Source organism: Protopterus annectens, chromosome 8.part0 (genome assembly GCF_019279795.1).
Source record: "Protopterus annectens isolate FY-2018-M chromosome 8.part0, PAN1.0, whole genome shotgun sequence".
In the NCBI taxonomy this organism is placed as follows: domain Eukaryota; kingdom Metazoa; phylum Chordata; order Ceratodontiformes; family Protopteridae; genus Protopterus; species Protopterus annectens.
The window spans coordinates 1,189,356,573-1,189,378,012 of NC_056741.1; the positions used below are offsets into that span (position 1 = coordinate 1,189,356,573).

General features: G+C 40.0%; 1 protein-coding gene across 2 annotated transcripts in view; it reads left to right on the top strand.

The window, feature by feature from the left end:
* The window catches only part of LOC122809292 (E3 ubiquitin-protein ligase CBL-like), a 645,680-nt gene extending 624,477 nt beyond the window's left edge, over nucleotides 1–21,203 (top strand). The window contains exon 14 of one of the 2 annotated variants that reach the window (XM_044080672.1): nucleotides 19,687–21,203. In XM_044080672.1, the coding sequence (XP_043936607.1) occupies nucleotides 19,687–19,916 (230 nt within the window). In that variant the 3' untranslated portion in view covers nucleotides 19,917–21,203. The remainder of the gene's footprint in view (nucleotides 1–19,686) is intronic. The other variant, XM_044080673.1, reaches the window with a different exon arrangement.
* The last annotated feature ends 237 nt before the right edge of the window (nucleotides 21,204–21,440 follow it).

Here is a 21,440-nt window from a genome sequence, read left to right on the forward strand (position 1 = left end):
GTCCAGAATTAAGAAGTTTGACCATATTTTCTGCCTGCCAAAGAACTGGTCACTCTGGTCAGAGACCCTCAAAGCCAGTTTCAAAAGTTTTGAGCCTTGCATGCTTAACTGAGTTAATGAATGGGCCACTGAAGTAGAAGCTGCTGGTCTATGCTACTACCTCCTCAAATGGAACAAACCACATTGACCAATTCATCTACAACACAGCTGAACATTAAGCCAGAGCCACTGTATTAGGCATGACAATGTAACAGCAAGCATTGCTTCAGCTCACAAATTTCAGGAAGGATACCTTGGGGGTCTTCATAGATTTCCCCTTTACAAAACCTCTCCAGTTTGGTAATGAGGTTAGCAGGTCCCTAAAGACAAGAAATACAAGCGATAGTCCTTGATGGGTATGAGCATCACATTTCAAATCCTCCAATAAGACACAGATGATCACATGAGCCAATGCTAAAAATGGTTTTGTCAGGAGGTCCCATGGAGAGATGAAAATCAAGGCTTCTTTCTCCTATTTATTTATTATTTATTATTTAATTGTATTTATTTATTTATTTGTTTATTTATTTATTTATTTATTTACTTACCTTGTCTTTATTGGGATGGTCAGACTGAGCATGCTGGCCCATTTTCAGTAGAAGTCTGGGGAGAAAAGTTCCATATGACTTTTACATACTTACAAAAAAAAAAAAAGTCAAAGAGAAAGTTTGAATAATTAACAAAGAAATTAAAAGTTGCTACATAGCCAGACTGACACTATAACCAACATCCCTTGGGTAGAACATTTTCTTCTTCTCTAAAGGCCTCAACAAGCCCAGTGCAGCTGCAGCACTCCATAAGAGTTCCCTGACTGGAAGTTAGGGAAAGGAGTGTACCACCACACTTAGCAATAGTATTACATCTCTCAGGACAAGAGGTTAGTGGGTCAAATCCCCAGTGGTTACAGAAAACCACAGAAAACTCTTCAACACCCGAATCATAGCTGGACTACCCACCCAATCAAAGAAGAATAACTGAACAGGAAATAAAAGCCTCATTAAAAAAATAGCTGTCCAGGAGGCCCCAACAGAGAAGACAGGTCAAAGTTGCTCCCCATGATTCTTTTCTGGTGTCAAAAAAGACAAAGGACCTTAGATCTTTTCTGTATCTAAATGGCATTAACAGGAAAATAGTAAAAGAAAAGTTTTAAATAGCTACAGTACAAACAGTATTTCTCTGCCTATTACAAGGAGATTAAATGTGCCGGTTGGACCTACATAATACCTACTAATACATGGAAGATGACCAAGGTGTCCTAGCTGTATCTGCATTTTTGTACAGGAGTCAGTTATCAACAATTCAAGACCTTCCTTTTGGTTTCATACAGCCCCTGTAGTACCTCACCAGTGGCTGTTGTGGGGAAAATCTTCCTGTACCTAGAATATTGCCTTCTTGCTGCCCTTTCTCCAGACGGGTTCAATCAGTACTCTCGGTCACTTTTTAGACTATCCTGTCAACTAGAAATAACTGTCAACAGACCAAGGCACAGCTTACTTCCTCCCAGTGCATCAATTTGTTTGAGTATACCTTACACACAGGTTTGCAAAACATTTTATTCAGATGAAAATCATACCTTCAGTCTTTCTTGAACATCCTGCTACATTCCCAAAGAGCACGGTAAAGCAGGTTCTCAAACTTTTTTGAGTTATGATGGCTAATATCCGTATAGTACCTCTTTCTTGTTTACACATGACCCCTGCAATGGGTCTTTCCATTCCAGTGGGGGTAATATGAGCGGCACATCACAATACATTTCTACTGTTGACTCATGCAGGAAATCTTTGGCATGGTGGCACAACACCCTCAAATTTACCAGAGGCAACCCGTTTCAAACCCACTTACTGTCATCTTTGGTCACAACAATGTATCTACCCTAAGGTGGAAGAAGCAGTTCCAGAGAATGAAAAATCAAGGCTCTTTGACTCACAAGGGGTCTCAGTTAAACATGAAAGTGCTGGAATTGCAAACAGTGCTACTCTCTTTACAGGCATTCCAGGACTAGCTTGCCTAGGGCCTTCTAGACATTTACCCAGACAACATGGCAGTTGATGGGTAGGCCAGCAAGCAATGAGATACCTATTCCTTCCCTGTTTACATAGAATTAATCAAGTTGTTGGACTTTACTATTGTCCACATCCTCATACAGAATGTAGGACACTTTCCAGGGTGACAGAACCCTAGCAGAAAGGTTGAACAGAACCCTGTTCTTTCCCCTATGATGGTCTTTATACAGTAAAACAGCCAAGAGAATACTCTAAAGAAAGGGCCATCAGGAGACAGACCTCTTTGTGCAACCATCAGATATGAACTTCCCCAAATACTTTCCCCTTATTCTGACAAAGGGCAACAGTACGAGAGATGCAATGTTAGAGACATGGACCCATTGTCTTCTGTAAGCCTAAGAACCAATGCCTTCATTCTAAAGATCATTCAAAAATCCAAGATGCTGAAGTTCAAATGAGTCTGGTGTGATTTCCCATCAGACTCTATAGAATCTGCAAGAACCCCCTCAAGATGCTGACCTTTGAGGGCCTGATCACACACCTTTCAGGATGACTCTCACCAGACATTGATGTTCTCAAGTTGTCAGTATAATTTCTCAGTGCAGCACATATTCCTACCTACATACAAAGGGTAACATAAATCTTTTTTTTTTTTTACTCTCTTTTTTTCTCAAACACAGATGACCCTAGTGCCTCTTCTCAATTTTCAGGTCTTTCTACCCCTTCTGATCCCTCCAGCCTTGTTATGATTAGGGTGGGGGCGAACAAGGAGACTGACACATCATGGGACAGCATAATACTGGTACCATGAGGAAGTTTTCCTATTATCCCCACCCCTGCATACCTTCAGTAGCATCCTGAGGGTTGGATATGCAGTGGGTATCAACAATGCACCATCCCTAACTTCTGCAAATGGCTGACATCAGAAGGATGCCCCAGCTGCCTTCAGGAGGAACTTTGTATTTTTTCTCTAGTCTCCACCAGGGAAATAAAACTGTGATTTGTTCCCAGAGTCTACGCCACTCACTAATCTCACCCCAGGATGTGCCCTCCTATCTTCCCTGCCAGCTCATGCCCAAGCTGTTTATAAAATCTAGGTCACTAGACTGTACTCATAGTTTATCTATCCATGCCATGTCACTGGCATAGGTAATAGAAATCTTGCCCTGTTTGTAAAAGTCCTCTTCCAGAAAGACATACAAAGAGAAGTGGAAAAGATTTGCACACTAGGCCTCTCAGTTAGGAATACACTCCAAATTTGTGCCTCTGGACTAGGCTGTGCAAAATCTAGCATAGCTATTACTCAGCACCACATTTGGTGGCCATTTTGAAATTTCATTCAGACCAACACACCATCCACTTGGCTCTTTTAAGAGTCAGAAAAGAGGTCTTCAAAGGAACCTTCTAGATAATGCCAGCAATTAGAGACCCTTTGATTTTAGGAGATATATATATATATATAATCCCAGAAATTCTCAGAAGACCACCAATTGAACCAACACTGAAAACATATCTCAAGTATCTCTTGGGAAGCATCTAAATCATATTATCGAAGACGCAAGATGCCGAACGCTCAAAGAGCGAAAATTCCAAAACTCAAACTCCTTATTCTGGGGGGGCTGTGCCCCCCACACCCCCCACTAAATATATATTCCAACTCCGGGATCGCACTGCAGTGAGGAAAGGGCAAATATCCCAATCTTCACTGTACTACAATCTCAAAAACAGAACTTTGGGTTTTCGGCACTTTCACTATTTTGACATTTGACATTTTGAATTTGCGATAACATGATATAGATCCCTTGGGGAAGACTATTTTCCTTATTGCCATTAAATCATCCAAAAGGTTTTTGGCAATTTAAATCCAATTGGTCAAGGTACCATACCTTACATTTCATAATGACAGAGTATTTCTAAGAATTAGGTCATCATTCATTCCCAAAGTTGTAACTGAGACCAGTTTGAATCATTCTAACAGTGTCCTAGTCTTGCTCACAATTACTGCAGCAAGGAAGAATGATGCCTCTTATAGCATGGATGACCACAGGATACTAAAGGTCTGTAGTAACATAACTAACAAATTCAAAAAAGTGATCAACATTTTATCTTAGCTGCTCTCAAAGAAAAGTCCTACAGGTGTCCAAGGACACCCTCTCTAGATTGCTGTTGTATCATTGGGTCCCTATCATAACACTGAAAGCTCATTTCATTGAAATGGAAATGGTCAAACCATTTCACTGAAAATTAATTTCATAGAAATGTGTAGAAGTGTGTAGAAAGTATGCAAAGGTGTCGTTACTTACCATAGTTGTTATTAGAGAAGTGAATATATCACAGCATGTGTGAATTGGGGTGATCAACGTCATGTTGTTCCCCCAAATCTATAGATGTCCGTGTTTCCTTTCGAACACTGATTCACCATGTGTGGTATGTTTTTCTTTTCTCAGAGGTTGTGTGATCATGTATGTAGTATATATAAGTAATTGGAGTGTGGGGGTAAAGGGGGACTTGTCCTCCATGCAAAAACATATTATTAGGATATATTTCTTCTGGAGAAGGTTTTGAGTAAAATGGGTTTGACATAAGAGTTTCAGTGAAATGAGTTTTTAGTGTTATGACTTGGGCCAAATCCATTCCATGAGAGGAGTGTCTAGTCATGCCACCTTCCTAAAATCTGCCTAGTTAGATGATATATATGCAATTTCCAGTTGGTGAGATCTCAATACCTTCATCAAGCACTACAGTTTTGACATAACCTCCAGGGAAAGATCATCCTTCCAGATTATTGTTGTTAAAGGGATGCTCTCATATTCATCCTCACCCATGTATGCAGCTGGGAAACTCTGTCCTACTTTTTACCAAAGATGCACCACTTCTTACCAGATATAACATTTATGTACAGCTAATATTAAGAGTGCAAACTTTTGATAACATTTTCTTCTGCCACGGCCTAAGATGTGCAAGGCAGAATTGACCTCCTACCTCCTAGTAAACCTAGAGCAACTCTGACTGCAACTAGCTTCTTCTTTCTCCTTTCTGTAGTAGGGGTTGACTGATTATATTATTATTATTATTATTATTATTATTATTATTATTATTATTATTGGTTTGTTATAGCTTTAGTTTACCTAGTGCTAAGAAAAATGAGAGAGCTGAGTGCCAAGCAATATTGTGGAAGCTGGGAAAGGACTTAATAGCATGAAAAGTTCTATGTGCTGAGAGGTTCTAATGCCTGCAGCATGTAATCCTACCTGTTACCAAAGATGGTCACACTTCTTACAGACCCAACACAGCAAACTCTCAGTTAACTGGAACTCAAGCAACCAGCACAAAAAAATCAAAGAAATGCAGTACAATTTTCATGTGTTACACTTTCTGATTTCCCCCCTGCAGAAACATACCTTACAGTTTTAAGAGTTTTAAAAAGGAAGATAGGAATAAATTCCCTCTCTCCCCAACCTAAGAACAAGTCAAACCAAACAAATAGTATAGGGTACAGTATTAGTCAGGCCTATTTTTAATAGGAACTCTCAAGCAACCAGAAACTACAGTTATCCGGTATCTACCAATCCCCATGCATGCTGGTTAACTGAGAGTTTACTGTATTCTGATAACTACGTAACATTTGTTTTCCTTCCACTTTACAAAGACCCACTGCTTGTCTATTTGAAAATTTGTTATTTATATAGTCTTTGCCTTTGCATTTGCTGCCTCACTTGTGGCTGATAAGGCTGTAAAAGATAAGATGACGTATTTACTTATCTAGATGAATAATTAGATAAATATATGAGCAGGCAGCAAGGGTGTTAAACTTGTGCACAGTGATTAATTTCCTCACTTCTATTGGCCAACATTTTAGTTAACATTTGCAAAAGAAATGTAAGACAGAATTAAATGTGTATTCATTAATACACTACATTTGTTCTCAGTGCTGACTTCTAGTTTTATTTTTATATTAGATTTTTAGAGTACTGAAATAGAGTATAACTGTTTGTATGTGATTCTAACTAAAGCCAATAATTTATACAGCACTATACATCTAAGAATGCTTATCAAAACAACAAAAAGGAGTTAATTTGATGACAAAGATGTGAAAACAAAGCCTGTTGCAGCCAATCAAATTCTTGTAGAAATAATTATCTGTTATTTGCATACACATGTTGCCAAGCTACTGCTGTGGCACAGAGGATGATTTTGCATTTTGCTACCATTCCAATTATACTATATATAGTAATAGGGATGCCATATTTTAACAAGGCCAAAGAGGGACGATGGGGTGTGGCCAACAGGACAGGGGGTGTGACCAATATGACACTGGCCACACCCCTACCACGGTCTCACCAGAGGTGTTAAAGGAGATGCAGTATTACAGTTATGGATACATCATTGTGACATTGCAGCATACTGAAAACTCAAACCATTTAAATGAAGTGAACTATTACTGCAAAAAAAAAAAACATTACTCGGTTGTAACAGTAAATAAACTTTAAAGGAATAAAAAACACACTACTCATTAAACAGACACTTGTTTATTTAAAAAGTAAAAAAATTCATAAACCAACCATGACTATTCAGAAAGAAAACTTAAAAAAATCTACATACCACATACAAGCCAAGTATAAAATTAAGACTTTTTATTGTCAGTTAAAGCTAAAGCAAAGAAAAAACACAAAACTACATACTGTCCCCTAGTACTACATACTGCACACTAGCAAATTAAAGCTAAAGCAAAGAAAAACACAAAATTACAAACTGCACCCTAGTACTTTATACTGCACACTAGTACACTAAATCACTTTTTTTTTAAAGTGTATTTTGAATTTGATTTTATGGCTTGAAGAAGGGCCCGATTTGAAACAATATTTGACTAAAAGTCACAAAATTTCATCCCGTAATTTACAGTCATCATTAGTTCAGCACAGTGGTGCAGCAGTTAGAGTTGTCGCCTCACAGCAAGAGGTTCTCCGGTTCGATTCTCTGCTGGGGTGCCTTCTGTGCGGAGTCTGCATGTCCTCCCCTGTGGTTGCGCGGGTTTCCTCCAGGTGCTCCGGTTTCCTCCGATATCCCAAAGACATGCAGTAGGTGGATTGGACACTCTAAACTGGCCCTAGGTGTGAGTGTGTGTGTGCCTTCTGTGGAAGGTTGGGTGCCGGGCTGGCAACTCAACACCGTAAAACTCCACTGCCGATCATGAGCAAACAGATGATCCACTGTGGCAACCCCTAAGTGGGAAAAGCCGAAAGAAGAAGAAAATTGGTTCGGCTTTTAACAAGTCCACACTACATCGGTTTCGCACATCTGTCCATTTACCTTTCACCAAAGAAAAAACTCTTTCTGTAAATGCATTTGAGATCGATATAGATAAAACCCTAGCAATTACCAGATGTAATGTAGTCAGTTCAAGCCCTTCTTTGAAAAGCTTCAGCCTCTTCTCTCCTGGGGTCATAGGTTCATAGGCTGGTACTAGGCTATCAGCCCTAGGGCCTATACAAGCCTAGCCATAACAATTCCCTGGCTATTTCTTCCCACATTATTTACTCATTATTAAGCTTGTGTTACATAACTGTTCGAGAAAGGGCCTAATTGCCAAGTAGTCCCTAAAAAGATAGTCTTCATCTACATCCTGCAGACTCAGGGCTGTGGTCACATTGAGTATGTCACTGAAAGCAAAGGGCTCAGTTAGAGATAATTTAGACAGTGTAAACAAGTAGTTGTTTTCAGTATAATCAAACCACTGTTCTAAGTACTTTACTGATGTCTTCAAGAACACAATGAAGTCTCTTTTCAGTTTGTTAGTAGAAGTGCTGTCTAATGTGCTCATAAGTGCCCTAAGTTTCCCTCCAAAGAAAGCACCTTCAGCTCTTGCCTGCAGTTTTTGCTTCAGAGAGACCATTACACAAAATGTTTCCAAGGCAGTAAGTGCTGATTTTTCTAATGTACTTATGTTCATTAAAATCAACAAGAACTGCACAGAGAAAGTGCAAATAGTACTGGGGCAGCATAGGCAATGCATTCTCCCCATGCTCATTAGCTGAAAAGTACTGCCATATCTGCCGGGGGGTCTCCTCTTCTCCCTGGGAGAGGAAATAGGACTGGAGCACTGGGAGATTTTTCACTACTCTTTCAATGGCTGTGAGTAGTGACAGCCACCTTGTTGGCACATGTCTTAACAGACTCTCAAATTCCATGCCACAAAACTCAAAGAAGTCTTTCAAGTCTCTGGTAATTGTGGCAGAACCTGAGAAATGGCTGAAAAGTTTCATAACAAATGCTTCCACGTCGTACGGTAGTTGTGCTGCAGCTTTTTTGGCTGCATTGTGAATGATGTGGGCAACACAGTTAGCCTTCTGGAGTGATGGGCACTTTTCTTTTAATCTGGTATACACACCAGATTTCTTCCCATAGTTCACACTGGCATTATCAGCCCCATAAGCTGAAATGCTGTTCCAGGGCAAGGAGTGCCTTTCCATAATGTTGGAAATTTGCTGTGAAATAGCCTGTGCAGATTCATCAGGGTCTTCAGAGAAGTCCAAAAGACCATTCACCACCCCTTCTTCTAAAGAAAAATAGTTCACAACAAGTGGAAATAATTTTATGTTCCCCTTGTTGGAAGCATCTGATGAAATTGCAGATGAAGTGCCTGGTTTTTGAAGGTTATGCAAGAAGCATTCCAATGAGTGCGGTCCCAAAACATTTTCGACTATGGCTTCAGCCTTGGTTCTTCCACAAGATAGTTTCTTTGCAGTGTCCGAGTCACTGTACAACTGGCTAGCCAACTTTACTGCACAGTCCAAGCTGTTATAGGAAATATTGTGCTTAACAGCATGGAACACCTCAGAGGCTTCTGCTGCAATGATCCTAAGTTCTGGTCCCTCAAGGTTTGCGTTTCTTGTCCACTTTGTCATCAGGTGACTGGAATTAGCTTGAAGAATAGCAGTCTTATGTTGTTCAGTTGCCTCATGTCATGCAACATCGTTTCTTCCACTGTGAGTCACTAGAAATTCTCACTTGAAGTACCTGCAGAACGCTTTGACATCACTGCATCTCTCAATCCAGTCGAATTCTGTTTTCCAAACATCCTCCCACTTGCAAATTCTCTTGCTGCTGGTTGACTGTGATGAAGCTGCTGCTCTCTTCATGCTTGAATCTGCACTTACCCGATACGCAACATAGTTACCAAAACTGTATTAGTAGGGTGCAGTAACATATTGGTGCACAGCACAAATGATCTGGCTCAAAAAACATTGGTACACAAAAGAACTGGCTCGAAAAACATTGGCATGCAAAAGAACTGGTTCAAAAAACATTGGCACACAAAAGAACTGGCTCGAAAAACATTGGCACGCAAAAGAACTGGCTCAAAAAACATCGGCATGCAAAAGAACTGGCTCAAAAAACAATGGCATGCAAAAGAACTGTCTCAAAAAACATTGGCACGCAAAAGAACTGGCTCAAAAAACATTGGCATGCAAAAGAACTGGCTCAAAAATCATTGGCATGCAAAAGAACTGGCTCAAAAAACATTGGCATGCGAAAGATCTGGCTCGAAAAACATTGGCATGTTAAAGAACTGGCTTGAAAAATATTGGCATGTGAATGAACTGGCTTGAAAAACATTGGCATGTGAAAGAACTGGCTTGAAAAACATTGGCATGCGAAAGAACTGGCTTGAAAAACATTGGCATGCAAAAAAACTGGCTTGAAAAACATTGTCACTCAAAAGAACTGTCTCGAAAAACATTGGCATGCAAAAGAACTGAGGAATGGAGCAGAAAAGAGTTAACATTACAAACAGTTTGAAAAAGGTCAAATAGTAAATGAGGTAATGTAGGGAGCATTTTGGCCATTGAAAACTAACATTAACACAGCTCGTAGAAAATGAAATGCATTATTTTTACCACCGAACAAGCCCCCCACCTCAACCCACCCCTCAAGAAAAAAGTTAACCACATTTTCACTGAACCAAAAAAAACACTAAAATGAATGAGAATGCACAGCGGATACCATAGACCTGATTTAGCTTTTGACCACAGCAGTTAAAAGAAATGTATGGCACTAATTTACACGGCGCAATGATCTATTAATGAACATGCCCAACAGCAGCACTGATCGTAATCGGATTATAATGAAAACAGTACATTGTAAGTTTATTGAAGACACCACTAAAACACAAAATACAAACTTTGCTACTTATAAAAGCAAACTACCCTGTAACAATGACATGGTTTAGCACAATCTCAAATACACCGCATTAACTTCTGAGCATGCATCCACAAAAAAAAAATAAATAAATAAACAGGAAAAAAGTCCTTAAACATTTTACCTTTTAAAAATACTTCTTGCAAGAAAAGTAAAATAAACTACAAAATACAGCAGACTCCGTGGACTCCTTTTACCTCAAAACATAGCAATTAAGAGTAATTTACCCAGCACAGAGATGCAATAAACAGGCCCAAGTAAAAGCAGCACACCCATATTCACATTACAAGCAAAGCAGGACATTTTAACCTTAATACAAATGCATAAAAAATTAAATGCACACATTTACAAGTATAAATGAAGACAATCTTGAAACAGCTTCAGCAAGTTGGCAACATGTACCTACTAGAATAATAAATGCACTACATTAACTGTTAACATTCCCCCTCAAAAGGTAGACTTGTACCACATAAACATTGACTTGCAAGAACTTACAGGAAAAATTACACAAAAGGTATATCCTAACTTCTTGAAAACAGCATTAATTTGCACACATTTCCACACAAAAAAGTGCAAACTATGCTCAAACATTTTCTATCTGCAAAGAGAAAATACCCAGAAAAAGCTACAACAATAGAAATACATCACACTAAATTTATATTTCACTGCCCCCACCAGAAATAAACAACTTCCATACACACAGTTCAGCCTTTTAAAAGTAATGCTTCCAAATCATACCCCCAAGAACAATAACAATTACATATACATACAGGTTTTATACCTTTAAAAACTACTACTCAAAAATTTCAAAATAACCACTGCACAGATTTAAATGCTGCGCACTGCACCCCCATCTACCTCTAAACATTAAAAACTTAAACCACAATATATTCCCATTTAAAACTACTACTCAAAAATCTCAAAGTAACCACTGCACAAATTTAAATACTGCATACTACATCCCCATCTACCTTTAAACATTAAAAACTTAAATAAAGCACAATATTCCCATTCTAAATAACTAAAGCCACAAAATACTATGTTACGTACTTACCACTATTATAGTTTTTGCTGGGCTAGCTTGCTTCCTTCCTGCTGGAATGGCTAGTTGGATGACGGGTTCTGTCTGCTCAAGTGGCTGGGCTGGCTGGCTAGCAGGCTCCCTTGCTGGCTAGCAGGCTCCCTTGCAGGCTGGCTTCTTTGCTGGCTGGCTGTCTTCTTGGCTGGCTGGCTTCTTGGATTAGAAATTTCAGACCTTAAGTATTTCCTTAATCCTTCACAGCTGTAGAGCACTAAGACACAACTGCTCTACAGCTGCGACCTTTATTGGGCTCTTTGAGGTGAATCCCTACCCCCTCCAATCCCTGCAGCCAATTGCTGCTTGATTTACACCGCCCGGACCTAGCAGGCAATCCCTCTAACTGCAAGTCCGGGTTGGTGACGTAGCCACATTGCCGTGGAAGATCCGTAAGTATTTTCAGCTTTTCCACAGCAATGGCAATTCAAGAGCGTTAAAAGTGGAAAACGGGACTTTTAAAGTTCTATTGTCTGTGAATGCATAAAACGGGATGAGAAGGCTCAACCCATGAGTGTCCCACTGACAACGGGATGGGTGGCAACTGTATATAGTAATAATTGGGCAGTAAAACAATGAAAATGTGAATTGTGAGCTGTGTTCATGCAGTGTGGGCTAAGAATGGTGTGAACTTTCTTTTTTTCCTAAGTTGGAGTCTGTTTTATATATGCTGCTGGGTAACAAACCCAACACATCTTCAGCATGTTAGAACATACAGTGCTGGGCTGGTAAAGTTGTATTTGCTATGAAGTTCTATATCTGGAAACCATGTCCTTATAAATGATGACCAGCAGAACAACCAGTTTTTATGGTTATTGGGTATGGTGTTCCACATACCACTAGCCAATAAGAAGTAGGCTTTTCAAGTGATAATGGCCAATAAAATGAGAATTTCTGTACTGACTATTTAGCTGTAGTCTTTTTAAATGATGCTTTTTTAGATGTTTGCAAGCTTGTCATCCATGCCTCATGGCCTGCTTACATACATACACACCCTACGTTCTGCTTGCATACAAAACACACAGTCTGTCACTTAGGTTATAGTCCACACACATGCACTTATGAACAACCAGTTTGCAATCTGATTCTCATGACACTGGACAACTAAATAATTATCTTATTTAAGGAGATGCAATGACTTGACAGATCTCTACTGTAACATAATTTAGTGCACTTATATTTGATTAAGTATGTTCCAGTCTAATTACCCACAATGCATGACAAATGCAGAATACAGTCTATTTATACCTGGTTCTGGATTACATGATTACAGTCTTTGTCCATGTTGAACAGTTACATTTTTGCCTACACAAGGTAATTTCATATGCAGCTTATCTAACCATGGCAAGAGCTAGTAAGGTCTTACTATTTATCTGTGACACTGGGTAGGTAAACTGACGTATATTTAAGAATTGCACTCAGGACTGCACTATGTGGTTTATGAAATCATGTTACTTTCCAGTGAGACCTGAATGATTCCACCAAACTAATTAGACAGTCACTTATGTTTTCCAGTGTGGGATACAAAACCTCTCGTACTGCATGCATTATTTCATTGACACCTTATCTAGTGTAATGAATACATAGGAAATGTGTGCACTGTGCTAAATCACACCAGTAATAAAAGAAAAGGTTGTCAGTAGACAGCATTCACTTTTATAGCGAAACAAATGCTGTGGTCAATCTCCCCATATCCCTGACACACTCACATCTTTAAATATAATAAATGTGAGCTTATACAACCTTGGAGGTAAAGGGAACTTCTTTGCTCCCACAACTATGCAATCTCACTTAAAACACTGGTTATTAGATTGGAAGTGGGATTCAGTTAAACTGACTGATGAATCATTTTCTGATTGCATTTAAGGTGAGGAAACATCTATCTCCTCAAAAAAGCTTTGGACAGTTGCAAAAAGTCATCACAAATGACAGCTTGTTAAACTGCTCCAGATTGTTCAGTTCTCAATGAAAAGTGACTCACTTGGACACTTGAATATCACTCCACTTCTCTTCCTACTTATATAAACTACTGCACTGCCATAACACAGTCTATTTGCATGTAATGTGATGATACTGGATTCTTGAGGCATTTTCTGACTGGATTTTACAATGTGAAGCTGCATTCTAACCTACTTAATGCACAACCATGTTCTGGTCTACATCCACAAGGTACTCAACAACTGAATTCCAGTCTTTTCATGTATGATGCACTGAAATGTTAGATGCTAGTCTAATGTTGAGCAAGTAAGTAAGCTTGGATGTTTTGGCATGTTTTGGGGTATGATCATTTATTCTGTGATAAAGAAAGATGGTTATATTACATTTTACCTGGGCAATGATGTGTGCATCTCTCTACTGAGTTTTTTTATAGACAGTATTGACACTTAAGTAACTGTCAGATGTTTGTTTCAAGTAAGTATTGATAAAAGCATGTTTCTCTTCTTTACTCGTCACTTGAACACCAACTGATGTTTTGTAATCCAAACTTTAGCAATGGCATTATTTTCATAGGTTCATAGGTGTGTACTAGGCTAATGGCCCAGGGACCTTTATTAGCCTAGCCATAGGATTTCCCTGGCATAGTGCCATCCGACCTTAGTTCCCAGTGCCTCTGTCAAGTAGAGCCACTGGATTTATCAGCTGGGTGAGTTTTTTGTTTCCCATCCACTCATCAACATTTCTGTTGAAAAGGGCCAGTGAGTTGCTCTGCTTGACTTGCATGAGAATCTTATTCCAGAGCATGGGCAGTCTCTGGGTTATGAACCTGTCACTCCAGCATGTTCTGTTAATTGTGGTAATGAGGTTGAGGTCTCTGGGGCATGTGGTGCAGAGGGATTGGGATTTCTTTAGATGTAGCATTTCTAACCGAGCTGGGTCAGACATGGCTTTGTAAGTCAAGCAGAGATCGCCTCTAAGTAGGCGATATGAGACAGAAAATAGTTGGAGTCTTTTGAGTCTGTCCATATAGGACAAGTGTTTAAGGCCTACGATCCTCTTTGTGAGGTACTTTTGTAGCCTCTCCAGTTGTTGCAGGTGTCTAGTGAGGTACATGCTAAATGGGGCATTGTACTCGATGATTGGCCTAATGAGGGAAGAGTAGAGGGAGACAATAACCTCTTTCTTCCTGGATGCATACTCATTAGGAATGAGATGTGCCACATAGAAGGACTTTCAGACCACAGTGGCAATGTGGTGATCAAAAGAGAGGTTGCTGTCAACCTGTGTTCCCAGATCTCTTATAACACCTTCTGTGTTCAGTGGACTACCATCAATGTGGCAATTCATGGGAACCAGTTTTTCCCAAAGGGGATGATGACACATTCTTTGGCATTGAGCTTAAGGCCATGGTTCTGACACCAGTTTTTGGTCTCAGTGAAGCCATTCTGCAGGATATCAGCATCACTTGGGGAGTTAATAATACCTCCCAACTTGCAATCATCTGCAAACTTTGCCAGCCAGAGACCCTTCATGCTGGCTTGGACTTCAGAGAAGTAGATACCAAACAGGAGAGGACCCAAGACCGAATCCTGTGGGACTCCACTTGTGACTAGTTGGCAGTCTGACTTGGAGTCAGCTACTTTCACACTGTGGGTTCTATCTGTGAGCCAGTTTGCAACCCACCTAGTGATATAGGGTTTGAGCTTTTATATGAATCCCGAGTGGGGAATGGTATAAAAAGCCTTGGCCAGATCAAGGTAGGCTGTATGAACCACCTTCCACAGCTCTGGTGACTGACTCAAAGAAGTCACCCAAGTTGAGCAGGCATGATCTACCCTTCACAAAACCAAACTGTGTGGGATCCAGAGTTTGGAGATTCCCTATATCCTTGTTTATTAGGTCCATGATGATGCATTCCATACCTTTGCATATCAGGCTCGTCAGACTAATGGAGTGATAGTTACCAGGGTCTGTAGTCACTTCTTTGTGGAGTGGGATGACTGTAGCAGTGCACCATTCAGTAGGGACAAAGCCTGAGGTGAGGCTGTGATTGAACAGGGCACACAGCTGAGGTGTCAGTTCACTCTGTAGTTCATGTAGAACACAGCCAGGGATATTGTCACATCCCATAGAAGCTGTATGCTTGGAATTGGACAGAGCTATTTTAACCTGTGCAGCAGTAATACTGGGTGCCTGGTAATCTACTGATATTGTGATTGGTCCTTTGGGGGGAGAGAGGGGTAAAGTTGGCACAGAGTCTGTCGGCCAGTATACTGGCAATATCTGTTGGCTCGGTATAGGAGGTACCGTTGTGCAGTAGCTTAGAGCAAATCTGGGTATTGCCGTGGAAATTCTTTACATACCTATAGAAGGCCTTGTGGTTGTCTTTACTATCTGCTGCAATTATGTTTTCATAGCTAGCTTTAGAGGATTTGATGAGGGATCTCAAGTTTTTCTTGAGGCTAAGGGAGTTTTTCTAGTCTTGGGACTTCACCTTATTCCGCTTCTGTTATAGAGTTTGTTTATGGCAGGGGATCACCAGATTGGCTTCCTTTTTTTGGAGGAGAGCATCTTGGTTCTATTAGGTATGGCAAGATCCATGCATTTGTGTACGTGTTCGTACAGTGCATTGGTGTATGACTCCGCAGTCATACAACTATTCTCCCTTTTGTCATGAAATTAGCCACCTCTGTTTTTAGGAGCCCAAAGTTAGCTTTGGAGAAGTTTTTCATGGTGGTTACCTTTGTGTGTGTGTGAGGGAGGGGATTGTGGATTTCCAAGGTGATTAATTTGTGGTTGGATCTAACCAGGGAGGTTTGGACTATTGGTGTAGGGCAATGTTCGCTCATATTAGTAATTACCAGGTCAAGGATGTTGCTACCTCTATTGAGGGTAAGAACAAGCTGGTCTAAGGCATTGGCATTAATAAGCTCCAGGAAATGTTGGGCAAGTGTATTGGTACATGAGTAGTTTTCCAAGTTAGTCGAGGGGTAGTTGAAGTCGCACAGTATGAGAATGTTAGTTTGGACCCTAATAGCAGGCTATGACCTGAATTGCTTGCCTTACCCAATTTTAGCTGCATCTGAAGTATCTCTGATGTGTTATGTTGGGCTACCAGACTGGAGGTGTGCACATCCTTTATGAATATGGAACCGCCACTACCTTTGGAGCTTTGGTCCAAGTTCTGGGGCCGAAAGGTGTGGAATGAGTTATAGCATGGTAGTGCAGGGGTGCTTTCTGCTGCCTTGAACCAGGTCTCTGTTACAGCACAAATGTCGATGTTCTCCATTTTAAGGAGTGCTTTGAGCGAGTGCATTTTGAGATTTATACTTCTAGCATTGAGCAGCTTGACCCTCAGATTGCATTTGTTTGTAGCTTTTATGGTGGTAATTTGGTCTTTGGAACACCACCTAAAAAAGGTATTATAGGGGTGGCAAGAGCCTTGGCCAGTATCCAGAAACCCAGGGATGACAGATGCAGGCCATCTCTGGCAAAGCATTGAAGTCTGTCAATCATGTCATCCCAGGCAGACAGATACTGGAACTCCTTAGAATTATACCAGAAACTTAGCCAGTTGTTGAAATCAGTCATTTTCTGCTTGTACTGTGGTATCATTCTGGGTGATGGTAGGATGCTGCTCAGGGCACCTGGGCTACATAATCTGAGAGCTCCTCCATGTCTCTTTTCATGTAGTCCAGGGAGGTACGTCTCAGGTCATTCACACCCACATGTACAATGACAGAGTCATATTTGTAAATGTTGTTGAGGGACCTGAGTGTGTGCATTATGTGGTGGATCTTGGCACATGACAGGCAGCTGACTGTTACTTTCTCCTTATTCAGCCTAGTGAATGGGACATCAGTGTGCCTCACTATCGAGTCACCTATGGCTAGTGTGTTGGGCATGCTGTTTTGCCTTATGAGCTTTGGTTGAGTGGCACACTGTTTTGGAGAGTTATGTGTCTCGTGATTAGGGTTGTGTTGTGATGGTTAAGTATGTTTCTGCTTGTAGGTCTCTGCTGCTTGGGTAGCTTTTTATTGTGAGCCTCCATGAAGGTGGGTGGGTGGTTTGTGTTTTTATGTGAAGGCAGTACTGGTGTGTGTTCTGGAAGGCTATGTGCTCCATGTGGTGTGGTGCAAGTGTTGACCTTCTCCACTTGACCAGCTGTTCCAGTCTTGGTTGGAGATTGTGTGACTTCCAATTTGGATAGATAAGTGAATCTCTCGCAAGTCTGAGTGTTGGGAGGTAAGAGGAGAGGGTTGTTGGTGTACATAAGGCAGTTACTACATTGCCTCAGGATGACCACGTTCACCTGTTAATAGGGGAAAGCACAGGGAGCTGACCTTTAGACCTGCCTGGAGGGGTGGGTATTGGTAATAAGTACTGGATCTGTTTCCTTGTACAATGTTTAGTGTTGGTAGCACTTTTGTGCGCTACAATAATTGCTACAAGAAGTCTGGTAAAGTTCTAGACTAATAAGCTAGCAAAAGTGCAGGAGAGGAGAGAATAGTAGATCTAAAGGACACATTGAAGGGCAGACTTTGGCACTGCTCAGGAGCTTACAAACAGTCCTGGATGCAGCAAGTCTGTATCTGAACTAGACTAGTTACAGGAAAGGCAGGAAACAAGTGCAAATGCAGGCTTTTGGACCAGAAAGTTGAGAGAGATGAAAAAACTGCCCAAACAGCCAATAAACTACAATTTCTAGACCAGAAACCAATCCTATTGTGGTAGATAGGCTACCTAGTGTATACCACTCCCACTGATAAGCTAGAAACCTTCCCTCCAACACAAAAAGTCTTTGGGGGCTCAGAAGCTTACAAACAATCCTGGATATATGGAATAGACTAGACTAGTTACAGAAAAGTGGGGAAACAAGTGCAAACACAGCATTTTAAAACCAGAAAGTTGAAAGAGATGGAAAAAACTGCTCAAACAGCCAATAAACCACAATGTCTGGGCCAGAAACTACTCCTCTTGTGGTAGAAAAGCTACCTAGTGCTTACCACTCCCACTGATAAGCTAGAAGGCTTCCCTCCAACACAGAAAGGCTTGGGAGGCTCAGAAGCTTAGAAACAGTCCTGAATACAACAAAATCTGTATCTGGACTAGACTAGTTACAGGAAAGGGGGGACACAAGTGCAAATGTGGGCTTTTAAATCAGAAAGTTGAGAGAGATGGAAAAACTGCCCAAACGGCCAACTGCAATTTCTGGGCCAGAAACCACTTCTTATGTGATAGATAGGCTACCTAGTGCTTACCACTCCCACTGATTAGCTAGAAGGCTTCCCACCAACCCAGAAAGGCTTGAGGGGCTCAGGAGCTTAGAAACCATCCTGGATACAACAAATCTGTATCTGGACTAGACTAGTTGCAGGAAAGGGGGGACACAAGTGAAAATGTGGGCTTTTAAATCAGAAAGTTGAGTGAGATGGAAAAACTGCCCAAACGGCCAACTACAATTTCTGGGCCAGAAACCACTCCATATGTGATAGATAGGCTACCTAGTGCTTACCACTCCCACTGATTAGCTAGAAGATTTCCCACCAACACAGAAAGGCTTGGGGGGCTCAGGAGCTTACAAACAGTCCTGGATACAACAAATCTGTATCTGGACTAGACTAGTTACAGGAAAGGCAGGAAACAAGCTTAGCATTTTTTTTAGTAAAGTGGAAAAGGAGAAAGCAGGAACAGAATATAATTCAAGGTTAAGAACCTAAGTGGGTTGGCTGTATCAAATGTTCTGTCTGTATTAGCTAGAATAAGCTAATGACACTAGACTAGGAGGAGTGTTCCAGATCAAACTATTACAGCTACTAGCTGTAGCCACTAAATGAAAGTTTTAGAAAGATAAAGGAGCAAGGAGACTCTAGAGAATGCTTTTAACTGCAAATAAATCAGTTATATGATACATGCCTAGAACACAGACACCACATAAAAAAGCACAAAAGCACAGATAGAATACTCACAAACAGAAACTCCAACTCTCAGTATGAAAAAGCAGTTTACAGTTAAATAATTCAGTAAAAATGCAATTAGAGTAGTGAAATAGTATCTAGCAATGAGAAATACAGTTAAAACAGTATAAAACTACATAAATGTACTGAAACAGTAAAAAAAAGCTTTATAACAGTGCAAAATGTAGTAGATTAGCTGTATAGCACAATTATAAAAGTTAAAGAAGTGCAATTCAATGAAATAAATGTAAAAAATAACTTATTCTGCTAAGGTCTCTGGTGTAGCCATGCAAAATGGGCAGCAATGATGACCTTAGTTTGAGTCCTAACCGTTGGCATTAAGTAACATTAGATATGTTATGATCTATATATTATATTTATGGAACAGACGTAAAAAAAAATCAATAAAACATAGAGCATTCTCAATACAATGAGACTTGTTTTTAAAATCTCATTTTTGTGTGTTTCCTTTTAGATCCACAGGTAAACCTGGCCTTTCAGTGCAGCAGCTCTGTGTTCAAAAGCCCAGAAGATATAAGCTGCATGTCTCCTCAAGACCACTTTATAACACAATTGATGGGAGAAGGTTACTCTCAACAGGACATTCAAAAAGCAGTAGCTATTGCACCTGATGATATCACTCTTGCACGGACGATCTTGAAGTCTTTTGCAATAGCTCCAGCCACTACATATTCTAGTCTATAATCTAGCAACACTTTTGCACAAGGACAAGTTCAAATCATAGAGCACAGCTCAGGCAAATGTGATATTACTGTATTATGCGCAACAATCACATGATACATTAATCATGAAATGTGATGATCCAAACAAGTCCAAAGCTCTGTTTCATGTGACATGACATGTCTGCATTTAAACTTGGGAAAAAGACCTCACTTCCAGGAAATGTTATTGTACATTCATTGGGCAGCAGAGAGCAAGACACAGCTACATATTCTGACACAATTTATTTATTTGAGGAAAGATCTGTGCTGTCTAGTCTAGTCCACTGATTATAAGGATCAGTTAACTCACATCTAGAGAAAAATCTAGTTTATATTTAAATGCATTCCAGAAAATCCCATACAAAAACAATGGACGTAAAGGACCAAAACAAGACTGTATAGAAAACTAAATCGGCAGTGTACAAGACAGTTGTACTGATTTCCTAATCTTCCTTCATGCCTATAGCGCATGTTCAGAAAATGACACAATTTGAAGAGTTTTCATTTTACCAACAGTATGCCAGGTCACTATCCTCTCTCAGGAAAGGCTAATGTGCCATTTTTAGAGATGAAGACCTAAAAGCAGTGATATATTGAAAGGAAGAAACACTATGAAGGCATTTTTATGCCAACACGATATGTATATCAATTACCACACACACACACAGAACGTACTTGTGACTGGAATTCTGGAATTAACTAAAAACTGATCAGGTTAGCTGAATGAAGTCCTGTGCAATGACCTGGAGGCTACTAAAGCTGTAATTGTATTGTAGTGCCAAAGTGATAAAGTATCTGGTAGTAGAATGCTGAATACAGTGACTGCAAGATAACAAAAGCAAAAAATGTCCTAATGTTCTGTATTTGTCTCACCAGGCTTAAGGACATGAAAAAAAGACAGATGGTGCAGTATGTGTAGTGTTATCAGCAGCACCCCTTGTAATGAACACTTTCAGTGTTGTTTCCATTGTTCTAGGCTTGATCATCAGCCACTAAATATGATGTTACACAGTACTACATGCAAATTTTACTGACGTGTCACTGTAACAAAGATGCCAGCACAGCTACTTTCAGCTCAGCAGATTAGTACTTCATGTGTGTTATTGGGACTGAGGCCATTCATCAAACACTGAACATGAAACATGAGTATGATATTAAGAAAGCACTATACTGATTGTGTCTCCTTACTACCTTCCTTCTTGTTGGTTGAATTGATTGTTGCCTTGCCATAAATAAAGAACACAATGTACCATACAAAAAAAAGATGGAAATCTTTTTATTACATAAAAATTTCTACACACTATTAGTTTAAACTGTGCATGACGTATTTCATTTTTTTTTATTTTAAACCATTTTAATGCTTCTAGGATATTTCATTTTTTCAATTCTTTATATTTAATATATTTCATCATTTCTCTTAATTTACATATATGATACATTCTCAAATAATTTTGTTTGCTTTCACATAAGCATAAATCTGCTGTTTCATACTGTACATGTGAATGTA